Below are 12,137 nucleotides of genomic sequence, written 5' to 3' on the forward strand. Positions count from 1 at the left end.
CTATGATGTCCTCCGGGGCTTTGCTGGGTCCTCCTCGTCCCTTATATAGAATACTGGAGGCTGGCCTGGTCATCAAGTAGCAGAGACAGGCAGAAGGCCTCCCACTCCCAAAAGGGCACCTTAGAACCTCCTCTTGTCTGTGTTCATGGTGGGGGACAGTTGATTCTGACACCATCATGCCCCCTCTTACCCCAATGCTGTTTCCAGCCACATCATTTGGTCTCCATGACCTCACATGTTTCCACACTTAGTGCTGCCTAGTTGATTTCCAGATTTTTTAAAAATGCATTTCAGAAAAATGGAAAAAAAAGATGTCAGAACTGATGTTTCTCAGCACATTATCACTGCTTTAGAAAGTTACCAGAAAAGAAGTCCAGGATCCTGAAATGCCCCTCAGCTGGTGTCCAGCTCCAGATTTCTAAGAGCTGGCTTTTCCTGGCAGCCTCGTTTCTGTTGAGTTCACATCAGGTAGTAGGATGACAGCTTCAAAGCCAGCCCCACAGCAGAACCTGCTGTCAAGGACTAATTTTAAGCCTACCAATTAATGCTTGGATGCACGCGAGGAGTATCTACCCGGAGCTGTGTGCTGAGGTAGGTGGGCCTGTGGCAGGGTTCTCAGACCCCAAACCCTTTGTCATAACAAACATTTTGAGACATCTGGTGGCAGAAGGAAACTTCAGTGTCTTTCCCTGTGATTTATTTCTAATTTATAACATATTGTGATCACAGAATGTGATAGTACTTACATCATTTTGGAGAGGGTGGTACTAGCCTGGAGAGAATTTACTGAGGCTCCCTAAGGTCCAATATGTGACTAATATGGAAAATGTTCCGTGTCCTTAAAAGATATATTCTCTTTTTCAAGTTATATTCAACATTTACTTTTTAGGTAAAGTATATTATTTTGTTGACCTTTGTACCTAAGTGAATTTGGAATATGGAGGCAAGTGTATTTCTATCTCATATGGTTGTTTTGACAAAATACATTAATATATGAAAAGAGCTTAGAATAGTACCTGCCACACAGTAATTACTACCAAAATGTTAATTGTTGCCATCACTTTGTTAATTTTTAGGTCCTAGATTTCATACTTATACCTTGACATTTTATCTGCCAAGGACTGAGGAAGTGTCTGTGGTCCCCCAATATTCTGTTGATTTCTCCTTGCATTTCCAATAGATTTTGCTGTATGTAATCTGAAATTCATATGATCACTGGATAATGTCTTGATCAATTAAAGAATTCCTAGTTTCACTTACTGCTTCTAGTTTGGCTCTAATTCTGACGCCATTCACTAATTTCATCACAGATAAAATGTTTTTCTTTTTCTCTTTTTTTTTAAATATTCATTTCTTTGTGTGGGGAGAGGGTTTTTTTTGGAGGGGAGAATCTAATTTCTGTGTGATAAACTGAAACTCATAGAAAACATCCCTTCCCACTTGTTCACCTTTGTGCTGGTCTATTTCCCTTAGAAGTTTCTAAAGGTCCAAGTAACCGAGGAAGGAGGCAGCCACTCTTGCCTCAAACGTCCCTGCCTAAGAGCAGCAGCTTTGCTGGAAACTTGAGAGCAGAGGGAAACTTGGCTCAGGACAGCACGGGTCCCGAGAGTGTTAACACAGCACCAGCAGCTGCGTACTCAAGGAAAAGGCACAGGATTGAGAAGAGAGAACATCTTGCTGACTATGCTGAGAAAGGCAGAAATATGTGTTTGGGGAGAGGCAGCAGGCTACTCACCTTCCAAGAACAAAATGCACTACTAAGCAGGAGCAAATAGGGCCCGGGGGTGGGGGTGGAGGGGATGGCTTTGGGGGCTGAAATAGTGTCAGGGGCAGCTCTGCAAAGCTGCACCCGAAGTGCTGCCTGGGTTCATCCTCACCACGGGAGCCGCAAACCAGCATTTCAGATGAGGAAAAGCAGGTCAAGTGCTGGCTGTAAGTCACCGCAGCAGCTTGGTGGGGGAGGGTCAAGGACTGCCAGGAAGCCTCCCATCTTCTCTCTACCTCTGGTGATTGGGTTTAACAAGGCCAAGAATCCTATGTGGGCAGCCATGCTGGGTTTCCTTGTCCCACAGCTGAGTGGTACCCAGTAAGGGGGCAGAAACCAGAGGCTGAGCTTCACCTCCCCCTGCCTGCCTCTGGACTGGGGAGCTGAGGAGGGGAGTGAAGGGACTCAAGCCACAGATGGACACTTCAAAGATGCTCACTGAGACATCACCTAGTAACTGGGAGAGGACATGCTTGGGATTAACACAGGAGGGTCATGGACTCACTCCCTCAGCCACCAGACCTAAGAGATAAGAAAATTTGATGTAAATAAATAAGTGATGACTGAACTGCCAGGAGGACTGAGAGACAGTGCCGAGACACTTGTCTCATAAAGACACTGCATGAATGGTGTGTGAGGCTGGACCAGATCACATCTGAAAATGAGCTCTGGTGCAGATCTGCCTGGGAAGGGGGAATCCTGGGTAAGGTATCTGTTAGCATTGCTCTCCTGGGCAAGTTACTCCCATCTCTCTGGGCCTCAGGGTCCTCCCCCCGACCCCTACAGAGATGAACTGGAGGCTGTGTGATACCAGTCACAGATGGGCAGATATCCCAGAGGCACTCAGTGTCCATTCCCTCCAGCTGGTCCACCCTGGGAGTTTGCAAAAGGCTCAGGGTTAGGTTAGGAGGAAAGAGGGAGTCATTAACTCCTCTAGGTATCTATCTTCCCGATCTCTGCTCCTCCCTACCTCCACCTTCAAAGGCCAAGAACAGCCACTGGGGCTCACAGTGCTCTCCGTTGCCGTTCCAGTCGACTACTCAACCTGCCCTTCTTCCCTCACAGATTCCTTCTGTCCTGCTGTGCCCACTTTCCCCTCATTGGCCTTTTGGTCACTCTTCTTGTTTGCAGAGGGTGTGTGGTACTGAGGGCATACACCCTTCTCCAACATCTGTCAGTTTCTTGCTTCATCACCCCCACAGATCTTGACTTTACCTGTGATTGCTCTACCTGTCAATTTCAAACATGCCCCTCCCTGGCGCAAATACACCTCCCACCCCACCCCTGTTGGAGTTCTACCTCATCAAGACTGCCAATTTGCTCCCACCTCTGAAGTCCCCTCCTGTCTGCATTAAAATTTGTACCCATAGTCCATCGTCATTTCTCCTGGGACCCTAACTGCCCCTCTCGCCCTTCCTTGTACTCCTCTGGAAAACCCCCAAGCCTGCACCAAGTGTCTTCATCCCAGCTGATCGCCCACGAGGGGGAAACATGAGCGTGGGCACCATGCCCCACACCCCTGCCCCAACACATCTCGACACCTCCATTCCTACTCTAAACTGACCGCCTCATTGGTCAGCCTGCCCTGCCTTTCTGCTTCTTTAACTGACTTGCTTTCAGTACCAAGATGAGCAAATACTTCATACGTTCTGAGAACATCTTCCAGACACATCCAGCTAAGGGTCTCACTTCATTTCACCAAGAAGAGACTCAGACTCCATTCCCTTACCATTAATTTATTCTTCCCCATCCTCTACAGGTTGATTGGTATGAGTGGGGATCATACCCACCCAGAAGGGGAATCTTACATGGGACAGGGGACTGAACCTTCAACACAGGCATATGCCTTGACCAGGAAGGAATCAAACCCGCAGCTTTTCCGGTACAGGATGACGCTCCAACCGAGCCACCGCCTAGGCACAGTCTGTTTTCTTAGAGCAGCTTCCTCTCAACTGCTGCTCTTCTTTAACATGTTCTCTCCTCCCCCAAAACCCTCAGGGTTGGGCTTCCTCCAATGCTGCCCTGAGCCCTTGTCTCTTTTCTTGCCCTGGATGACCTCAACTAGTCTAACAAATTGCTATATCATATTTATGCAGATGACTCACAAATTTGTATCTCAACATGCCCCAATAACCTTGATTCTGTCTTTCAAAAGCTTATCCCCTACCCTTGTCTCTCATCTTCCATAACTTGAATAACTTAAGACACCAACTGAAAAGTCATCCTTGCATCCTCTTTTCCCTCACTATACCCGCAACCAGTCCACCAGAGGGCCAGTCAGTGCCACCACTGTGTCCCTCAAATGCATCCACTTCTCTCCATTTCTACATCCACCCTGGCCCAGATCACCACCATCTCCCATGTGAACTGTGGTAGCCTCCCATCTCACGCTCTATCCCCTCTAAGTCCACGTTCCACACACTAGGCCCCAGACCATGGCCTCCTGCCTGCCTCTCCCGCTTCAGCTCCCCTTGCTCACTGTAGTCTAATTATAATAGTTGTTTGCCATTTCTAAACTGTGCTCTGGTAAAGATGGCTACAAATTCCCTGCCCTCCCAATTTTTGAGAAATGGTGTCTAGTTCCCTACCCTTGTTTTGGGATAATTTGCCAAGATTCTTCCTTAGGACCTTAACACATTCTCCTCTCTGAAAAACCTTAGAATATTCTTCTCACACTCCTACATGGCTACTTCTTCTCATCTTTCAGTTTAAATACTCTTCAGAGAAGGTCCTTCCAAACCATCTCAACTGAAAGTAAAAAAAAAATCAAGGTGGGACCTGTATCAATCCTTTATTTCCTTAACATTGACAAAAAAACAAATAGATAGCCCTCATAATTAAAAGGATTTTCTCTTTTGCTCCACAGCAGGGGTTGGCAACCTATGGCCCAAAGGCTGACTACCTCCTTTTAAAGTTTTATTGATCCCTGGCCAGGTAGCTCAATTGATTAGTGTTGTCCCTATACACCAAGGCTGTGGGTTCGATCCCTGGTTAGGGCACATACAAGAAGTAACCAATGAATGCATGACATGAATGGAACAAATCAACATTTCTATCTGCCTCTCTTTAAAATCAGTAAATAAAAATATTTTTTAAACATTTTATTGGAATACAGCCACACCCATTTATGTACTGTTCATTGATGTTTCCAACATGGCAGAGTTGAATAGTTGCTACAAAGACCACGTGGCCCATCAAAGCCTAAAATATTTACAATTTTAGCACCCAAAAGCTTCCCAATCCTGAGAACAAGTCCTATGGCCTTCATCCTTAGATCCCCAATACCTCATATTTATTGTTGAAAAAACAGAAGGGCCAAGAAGCCCATCTATAAGCCCTCCTTTATTGGAAGGTTCTTTTTGTCAGAGCAGGGCTAGACCAGGTCTGGGTCAGCTCCCTTTCGATGTCCCCAGAATCTAAGGGGTCCAAAAGATGAAAACACTGAAGGAGATGCATCAGGACTCAGATATGTCAAGTTCAATTCCAATCCAAGGAGAACAAGCCATTTCCTCACCCATTCTGGTTCTGCTCAGTTTCAGAGGAGAGCAGAGATTGGTTAGGACCTTTTTTTTTTTTTTTTAAAGATTTTATTTCTTTATTTTTAGAGATGGGAAGGGAAGCAGAGAGAAACATCAATGAGAGAAACATCGATTGGTTGCTTCCTGCACATGCCCGCAACCGGAGACTGAACCCATAACCCGGGGATATGCCCTGACGGGGAAATCAAACTGGCAACCCTTTGCTTCGCAGGATGATGCCCAACTAACCAACCCACACTGACCAGGTCAGAGCTGGTTAGGAGCCTTTACCACTTTTCGGGGGAATACTGCTTTGGCCAAATCCCAGGCAAGGATGCAACCACTGTCAGTAGGGACAAAAGTCCTCCGCTTCACCGTGTTCCACAACAATCATGGACTGGGAAAGACTGTGGAGAGCAGTTATGTAGGAGTGTGGTTCAGAAGCTCCTCCCCAGCAAGAGGATGGGATGTTGACAACTTAGGCCCCACACATGCCACTTTCTGGTTAAATTAAATTTGGAGGGTCAGAGAGGTATCAGCTTATGTGTGGGTACAGATTCTGTATCTGTATCTCTGGGGGCCGCCAGGCTGTGTGTGCACAGATGTACAGGGAGTGTGCAAATGTACAGGGAGGAGGCAGGCTCCGGGAATTTGCCAGGGCCTCTGGGATGAGCTGCACATTTTTGTCCCTGGTGCCATGAGTTGCTGGAAACCCTCTGCTCAGAAGATATTACACATACTTCTTTCTTTGTAATATGTTATCACCTATCAGGCCCAGGCCCAGAAAAGGAAACATTCCCTTTTTCCTTCCTCCCTCCTTCCGAAGTACAAAGGTCCTGATCTCAGAGCTGAGATCTTAAAGCCTATAGACAGAGCCAGGTTCCAGCAGTTCCAAGTCCCGAAGGGCTTCCAGTAGCTGCTCCCGTGCAGCTCCAATAAAGGTATTCTCCAGGAAGGCAGGCAGGCCTCCAACACCATCCCGTAGCGTATACAGAGGCACCCGCACCAGGCCCAGGACCTGTGAAAGGAGAGGCAGGAGACACTGGGAATCCAGGTAGTTGCTCATCCCAGCCTATCTCTCTAGATCAGACACCTCACCCCTTATCAGTCCAGCAGAACCAGGCCTGGGGACTCGTATCTCCAGAAAGCCTATTGGGCCCAACTCTTTGCAGACAAGTGACCCAAGTCATGCTATCCAGCTCCATAAAGGCTACACCTTCCCGTATCACTAAACCTTTAGTGGCTGCTGCCTCCGGGATGCCTGCTTGTCCCCATGTCAACTCTCAAAATGTGGTACCCAAACCAGCCATAATAGCGCCATTTAGAACTTTCTGAAAAATGGAAATTCTCACGGCCTTCCCTTTGCCCTCCACTAAACGAGGAATTCTGGGAGTGGGGCCAGTAAACACTGTTTTAAAAGGCCTCCCAGATAAATCTGGTAACTGGCAACGTTTGAGAACCACCTCCACTCACCATTGGTCCCCTAGCCTACATGCTGGGTTTCCCCACAAAGTATCAGGCCACATCCTCTGCCCAAGAAAAACGGGCCTAGGGTGCAATGCCTGGTCATTATAAATGGGGAGCAGAAAAGAGGCTTGGTTGGGTGTGTTCTAGAAAGTTAGATGCAGAGACCAGTAAAGGGGGCAGAGGGGAGAGAGCTTCGAAGGGAGGCCAGACTGGCTGCAGTCAGTCACCCAGATGAAAGATGTCATGACTTCTACTACACCAGGAAACCGAAGGGCAGGCTTTCCGGCGGAGGGGTTAAGAGGGTGGAGGCTTCCGGGCTGGCCCCACCTCCTGCCCGTGGTCCCTCGCGAGCGGGGCGCCCCTCTCCACTGCAGTCAGCTGCTCCAGCGTCAGCCGCTTGGCGTAGAAGTGGGCCACGACGCGGGGGCCGGATGCCGCGTGCGAGCTGCGGTAGTCGGCGCGCTCCACGCGGAAGGCTTTCGCCGCCTCCCCCAGCTCCTCTCTCAGCTCGCGGTTCAGCCCATCTTCCAGGCTGCCGTCTTGCAACTCCACGAAACCGCCAGGGAAGCCCAAACGCCCGTCAAAGCGCATCTGCATCTGCAGGAGAAGGAAGCGGGAATTGCCTGCGGCCCCGGAGGCCTGCCCCCGGGGGCGGGGGTGGGGCAGGGAGTGGCCGGGAGTGGCCGGACGCGCCCCCTCCTCACCAGTACGGCATAACGCAGCGGGATGCGGCGGAAGAGTAGCCCGGGGTCCGGGGCGTATAGCAGCGAATGGCACGCGTGACGCCAGTTAGGCCCCAGCGCCAAGGCCTCCTTCAGCCCCAGCTTGCGCACCCCGGCCATGGCCGTGCGCTCTTCCCTCAGCTGTTTCCGGGGCCCACGTGGATGAGCAGGCGGCTCTCAACCTGGACCAATAAGAGCCTGGGCGGGGCGGTCAGGGCCAATCCCTGCACGGCTCAGGGGCAGGCCCAAGTTTGGGCGGTGACTGGCCCGGAAGGTGGCCAATCAGGGCGGGGCTTGGGTGGAGTCCTTGGCAGCAGTACGGGCACTGGGGATACGGAAACCTTGCTCCAAATTGGGCCTCCGGCCAGGCCGGCGTTCTGAATGCGGAGGGTGGGGGGTAAATTATGCCTACATCACAATCGAACGCCCGTAAAACTTCCCGAGAGGGTCTGGAGAGTGGGGAGCATGTAACGGGTTGTAGCCTGAGCACGATTTAATTAGGGAGGAGCCCTGGGAGCCGAGAAGCACAGGAAGCGTCTGTCTGGATGGTACGTGAAGCACAGGGGCTGGGGTGGCGGTTAGAAAGGAAATGAGGCAGAGTTGGTTTCTGAGACGTGGCCTTCCTAGGACAGTGGGGATGGAGAGCTGCGATGGGTGTAGCACAGCTGTCCTGAGTGGTGGAACTGAGGGCACTCCGTGGCCGATCAAATGTTGGGGGAGAAGTGTGCTGGGATGAGATCAGTGTTTGTGGGCTGGGTGGATGGGGTGTCATTTTTTGAGATGGGGATTTGGGAGGGGTAGTTAATGATAACCATAGTGCTAGTCAAGAATTGGGGGTGGCAACAGGTAGTGGATGGGATAGATAGGATCCATCAAATTTTCCAAGGAAGGGTGAGAGGCAAGAGCTGTGGGTGAAGTCCTGTGGGCACAGGAAGGAACGTGAAGACGGTTTAGAGGCAGAAGTGCCTAAGTCTTTCTAGATTTAACCCTCACATACTCTCAGACCACTGAGCTGTGAAGAAGGTGGGGAACAGCCCACGGCCAGGGAAGGGGGCTACTCAGGGCCTAACGCTGAGAAACAAGGATTCAGGATCTCTCACCCCAGGCCAGGCCTCCCCCACCCTTTCTGAGCCCTTGCACTGTATGCCAATTGCCTCTACATCAAGAGTCAATATTTATTACACGGAGGGAAGGATGAGGGCTTGGGCTTGAAGTCACAGCCTGTAAGTGACAACACAGGATAGGGAAGAGCCTAAGAATCCACCCACACACAGGCCTGTGACCTTAGCATCATTTAACTATCCGATCCCCAGTCGCACATCGGTTAAGCGGAGATGGTTCCAACACGTTAGGAATATTGAGAGGTTTAAAGCACTTAGTATAGTGCCAGCACCATGTCAACGTAGCTGTTCTTGGCATTGAAGTGGGCAGTGTGCTGTGTCTTATGTTAAAGACTTGTGGGTTGGAAGTCAGCCACAATCATCAAGCCTCAGCATTCCAAAGGTAGAGTGAGACATTCCTGGCATCTTTCCTAGCTTATGGTCTTCCGAGTAAGATGGCAGAGATAGCGTCTACTACCATCAGGCAACTGGATCAAGCTGATGAGACTGTAGATGTGACACAATTCTTACTCCATCAGAGTTCTAGGGGGCTTGGGAATGGCCCTGGGTAAACATTAGTCACCTTGCAAAAAGCTCGCAAAAAAACTCACAAAAACTGCCAGTTACAGGGTTCCACCCCAAACCAATGGATTCAGAACCTCTGGTTGTTATGCTGAAGCTTAGGTCATTTTTAAATGTTTCAGGTGACTCATAAGCAACAAGGGTTGAGAATCAGTGCCTTAACCCTTACCCCTAACATTCTAAAAGTGACTTGGTTTCTCTTCTCAATTGGCTTCCTTGAAGGATTTAGGGTCAAATGGACCCTTTCCAGAGCTTCAGGTTGTTAGTATATGTCTTTCCTGGTTGCTTGAGGAGACTTAAAGATTATTCCGCTATTTCTTAGGCAACATGGAAAACTCTGAACCAAGGCAACACTTATCCGAGAATGAATGCCTCTGGAGACCAGAGCTCTTTCAGGATGAATGAACGTGGCAGTCCTCAGTCGTCCCTTCCTCCCTCTTCGCTCCCCTACCTTGTCTCCCTTTCCAAACTGCTCTATGTCTCTGTCAGGAGAGCCCAGCCTCCGTGTCTCCCCGTCTTCCCCATTCTGTCGACTGAGGCAGATTGCCCAGGATGGAAGCTGGACTAGGTTGCTGAGCAATGCCATATGCCTCAAGAGCTACTCCGTGTTCATAATGGTACTCAAAACCAAAAATAATTCAGTGGTCAGCCTCAGAGGATGCTAGGGAATTAATTCATTATTTTAAAAATCAAGCATATATCCTGTTTTTTACATAGGCTGTATGTTGCGGCTATCAAAAAGTTGATGAGGGGAAACTTCTCTTTATATAGAGCAGTGATTTTCAACCTTTTTCATCTCGTGGCACATACAAACTAATTACTAAAATTCTGTAGCACACCAAAAAAATATTTTTTGCTGATCTGACCAAAAAATAGGTATAATTTTGATTCATTCACACCAGATGGCTATTGTGTTGGCTGTTGTCATTTTTTTCTTTGACATTCTTAGGGAAAAGAGATCAGTGCCCCTGACTACATAGTCAAGTATTGCAGGTTTAAAAAATTCTTGGGGCACTGGTTGAAAATTAATGATATAGAGTATTCCAGTTAATCAAAAGAAGAAAGACAAAGACATAAAAGATTACCATTTTTAAACTTTAAAGAATTAAATCTTAGGGATCAATCATCAATGGCTGCTAACATCACTAATAGGAAACCAGCTATTTTATCCCTCATAATGAAAGAACACATCACTTCCTGTAAAATGTTAATCCTAGCAAATTGAATTTGAATCTCGATCTGACTACCATTTTATAGGAAATACAAAAGAATATCTTTTAAGGATCAGGAAGCTATAATGATCCATATGATAATGGACTGAATTGGACACATCAGTATGAATTTGTGTTTAACTTAATTTAGGTGCATACAGATGGTTACATATAAAAATATATATGGAGAAGTGTATATTCAAGGCTTAATGTGCATATATATTTCTTTGCTCTATCACCTGAGAGGACATAAAGCAATGTTACGCCCATGGCAATAAGCACAGCTAGTGCCCAAATTTTGATTTATAATACCAGTAAAAGGAACAAATATTCCCTGGAGAAATGGCTGATTCAAGCACTGGGGCAGGAAATATACACAGTGGGTATATGATGTGCCTGGGGCGCCCTGTGATGCCTGAAAGGAAGTGCACCCCCAAAGTTATTTTTAATGGAAACAAAAATAATATTGATGGAAGCATGTCAAAGGGACAGGGACACAAGAGCCAACTGAGAGCTCCCAGTGGCCAAAGCTGAAACTATTTGAGCAACAAAATAAAGCAGTATTGCAGTATATAATCGAAGTCTAAGATATCTGCAGGTTCATACTGATACAGACAATGAATAAGTAAATAAGCTGGTGAGAAATCTCCCATGCAGAAGAATTTGGAATAATGTACTCTGCCCTCAAGGAGGTGGAACATACCTGCCCACTCCTTCAGTGTGGGTTGTGAATAGTGACTGCTTTCCAAAGAGGACTGTATGGAAAGAGGTATATGGGTTGGGCAGGGGGATGGGAGGAATTCGTAACTGTGGAGAAACCTGACAGACATTACTTCAGCCAGGTGACCAAGGTCAGCATCAACGGTGCTAAGTCAGGTTGATAGTATGTACCCTTGATAATAGGATGTGATGATTATGATACTTAATATCAGTGGTCTTCCTCCCAAAATGGCATAACCCCCATCTAATCATGAGAAAAGCATTAAACAAATTTCAGCAGCAGGACAATCTACAGAATACCTGAAGAGAATGCCTCAAAACTGTTACGGTTATCAAACCCAAGGGAAGTCTGAGAAACTGTCATAACAAAGAGGACCCTAAGGATTCATGAGTACTGAATGTAATGTGATATCCAGGGTGGATCGTGGATCAGAAAAGAAAATCTAAATAAAATACGGACTTTGGTTAACAGTGATGTATCAATATTGAATCATTATTGTAACAAATACACCGTACTAATGTAAGATGTTAATAATAAGAGAAACTGGGTGGACTATATGAACTCTGTACTTCCTTCAAAGTTTTCCTGTAAATCTAAAACTTCTAAAAAATTAAGCTTATTTAGAAAAAATCAGGGGGATGCAATCAGCAAAACCTAGACTGAAGGAATCTATAAAACAAATGACCTCGTTTCTTCAATAAGTGAATTACAAGGGGGAAAAAGATGGAGGTAGATCTATACATTAAAAGAGAATAAGTAGACCTATCATTTGAAATGAGTTGGCTTTATTTGGCTCCTAATTTGAAAAAACAAAAAAAGTAAAACAGCAGTGGAAATGTGCAAAACTGACTGGATAGTTGATATATAGGAATTGATCATTTTTTAAAGTGTGATAATGGTATTGTGGCTTTAAAAAAGATTTTTTTAAATAAAAAAAAAGATTTTTCTTGCTACTTTTAGATCTTGATATTATGGTTTATATACCTTGATAACTGCATTTCATGTTTTAAGTTTTAAGCACATAGCAGAATAAAAAAACCTCATGATTTAA

General features: G+C 46.8%; 1 protein-coding gene across 1 annotated transcript; it reads right to left on the reverse strand.

Moving 5' to 3' along the window:
* Positions 1-4,540: 4,540 nt before the first annotated feature.
* On the reverse strand, positions 4,541-7,637 carry NUDT16 (nudix hydrolase 16). The gene is made up of 3 exons (XM_090283002.1): positions 7,455-7,637; positions 7,078-7,347; positions 4,541-6,301 (listed from the first exon to the last, which is right to left on the reverse strand). Exons 1-3 carry the CDS (start codon positions 7,590-7,592, stop codon positions 6,140-6,142), a joined length of 570 nt encoding a protein of 189 aa, XP_090139128.1. The 5' UTR covers positions 7,593-7,637; the 3' UTR covers positions 4,541-6,139.
* Positions 7,638-12,137: the final 4,500 nt, after the last annotated feature.

The sequence above is a fragment of the Furipterus horrens genome, unplaced genomic scaffold, assembly GCF_987537825.1.
Source record: "Furipterus horrens unplaced genomic scaffold, mFurHor1.1.pri manual_scaffold_7, whole genome shotgun sequence".
Taxonomy (NCBI): Eukaryota; Metazoa; Chordata; class Mammalia; order Chiroptera; family Furipteridae; genus Furipterus; species Furipterus horrens.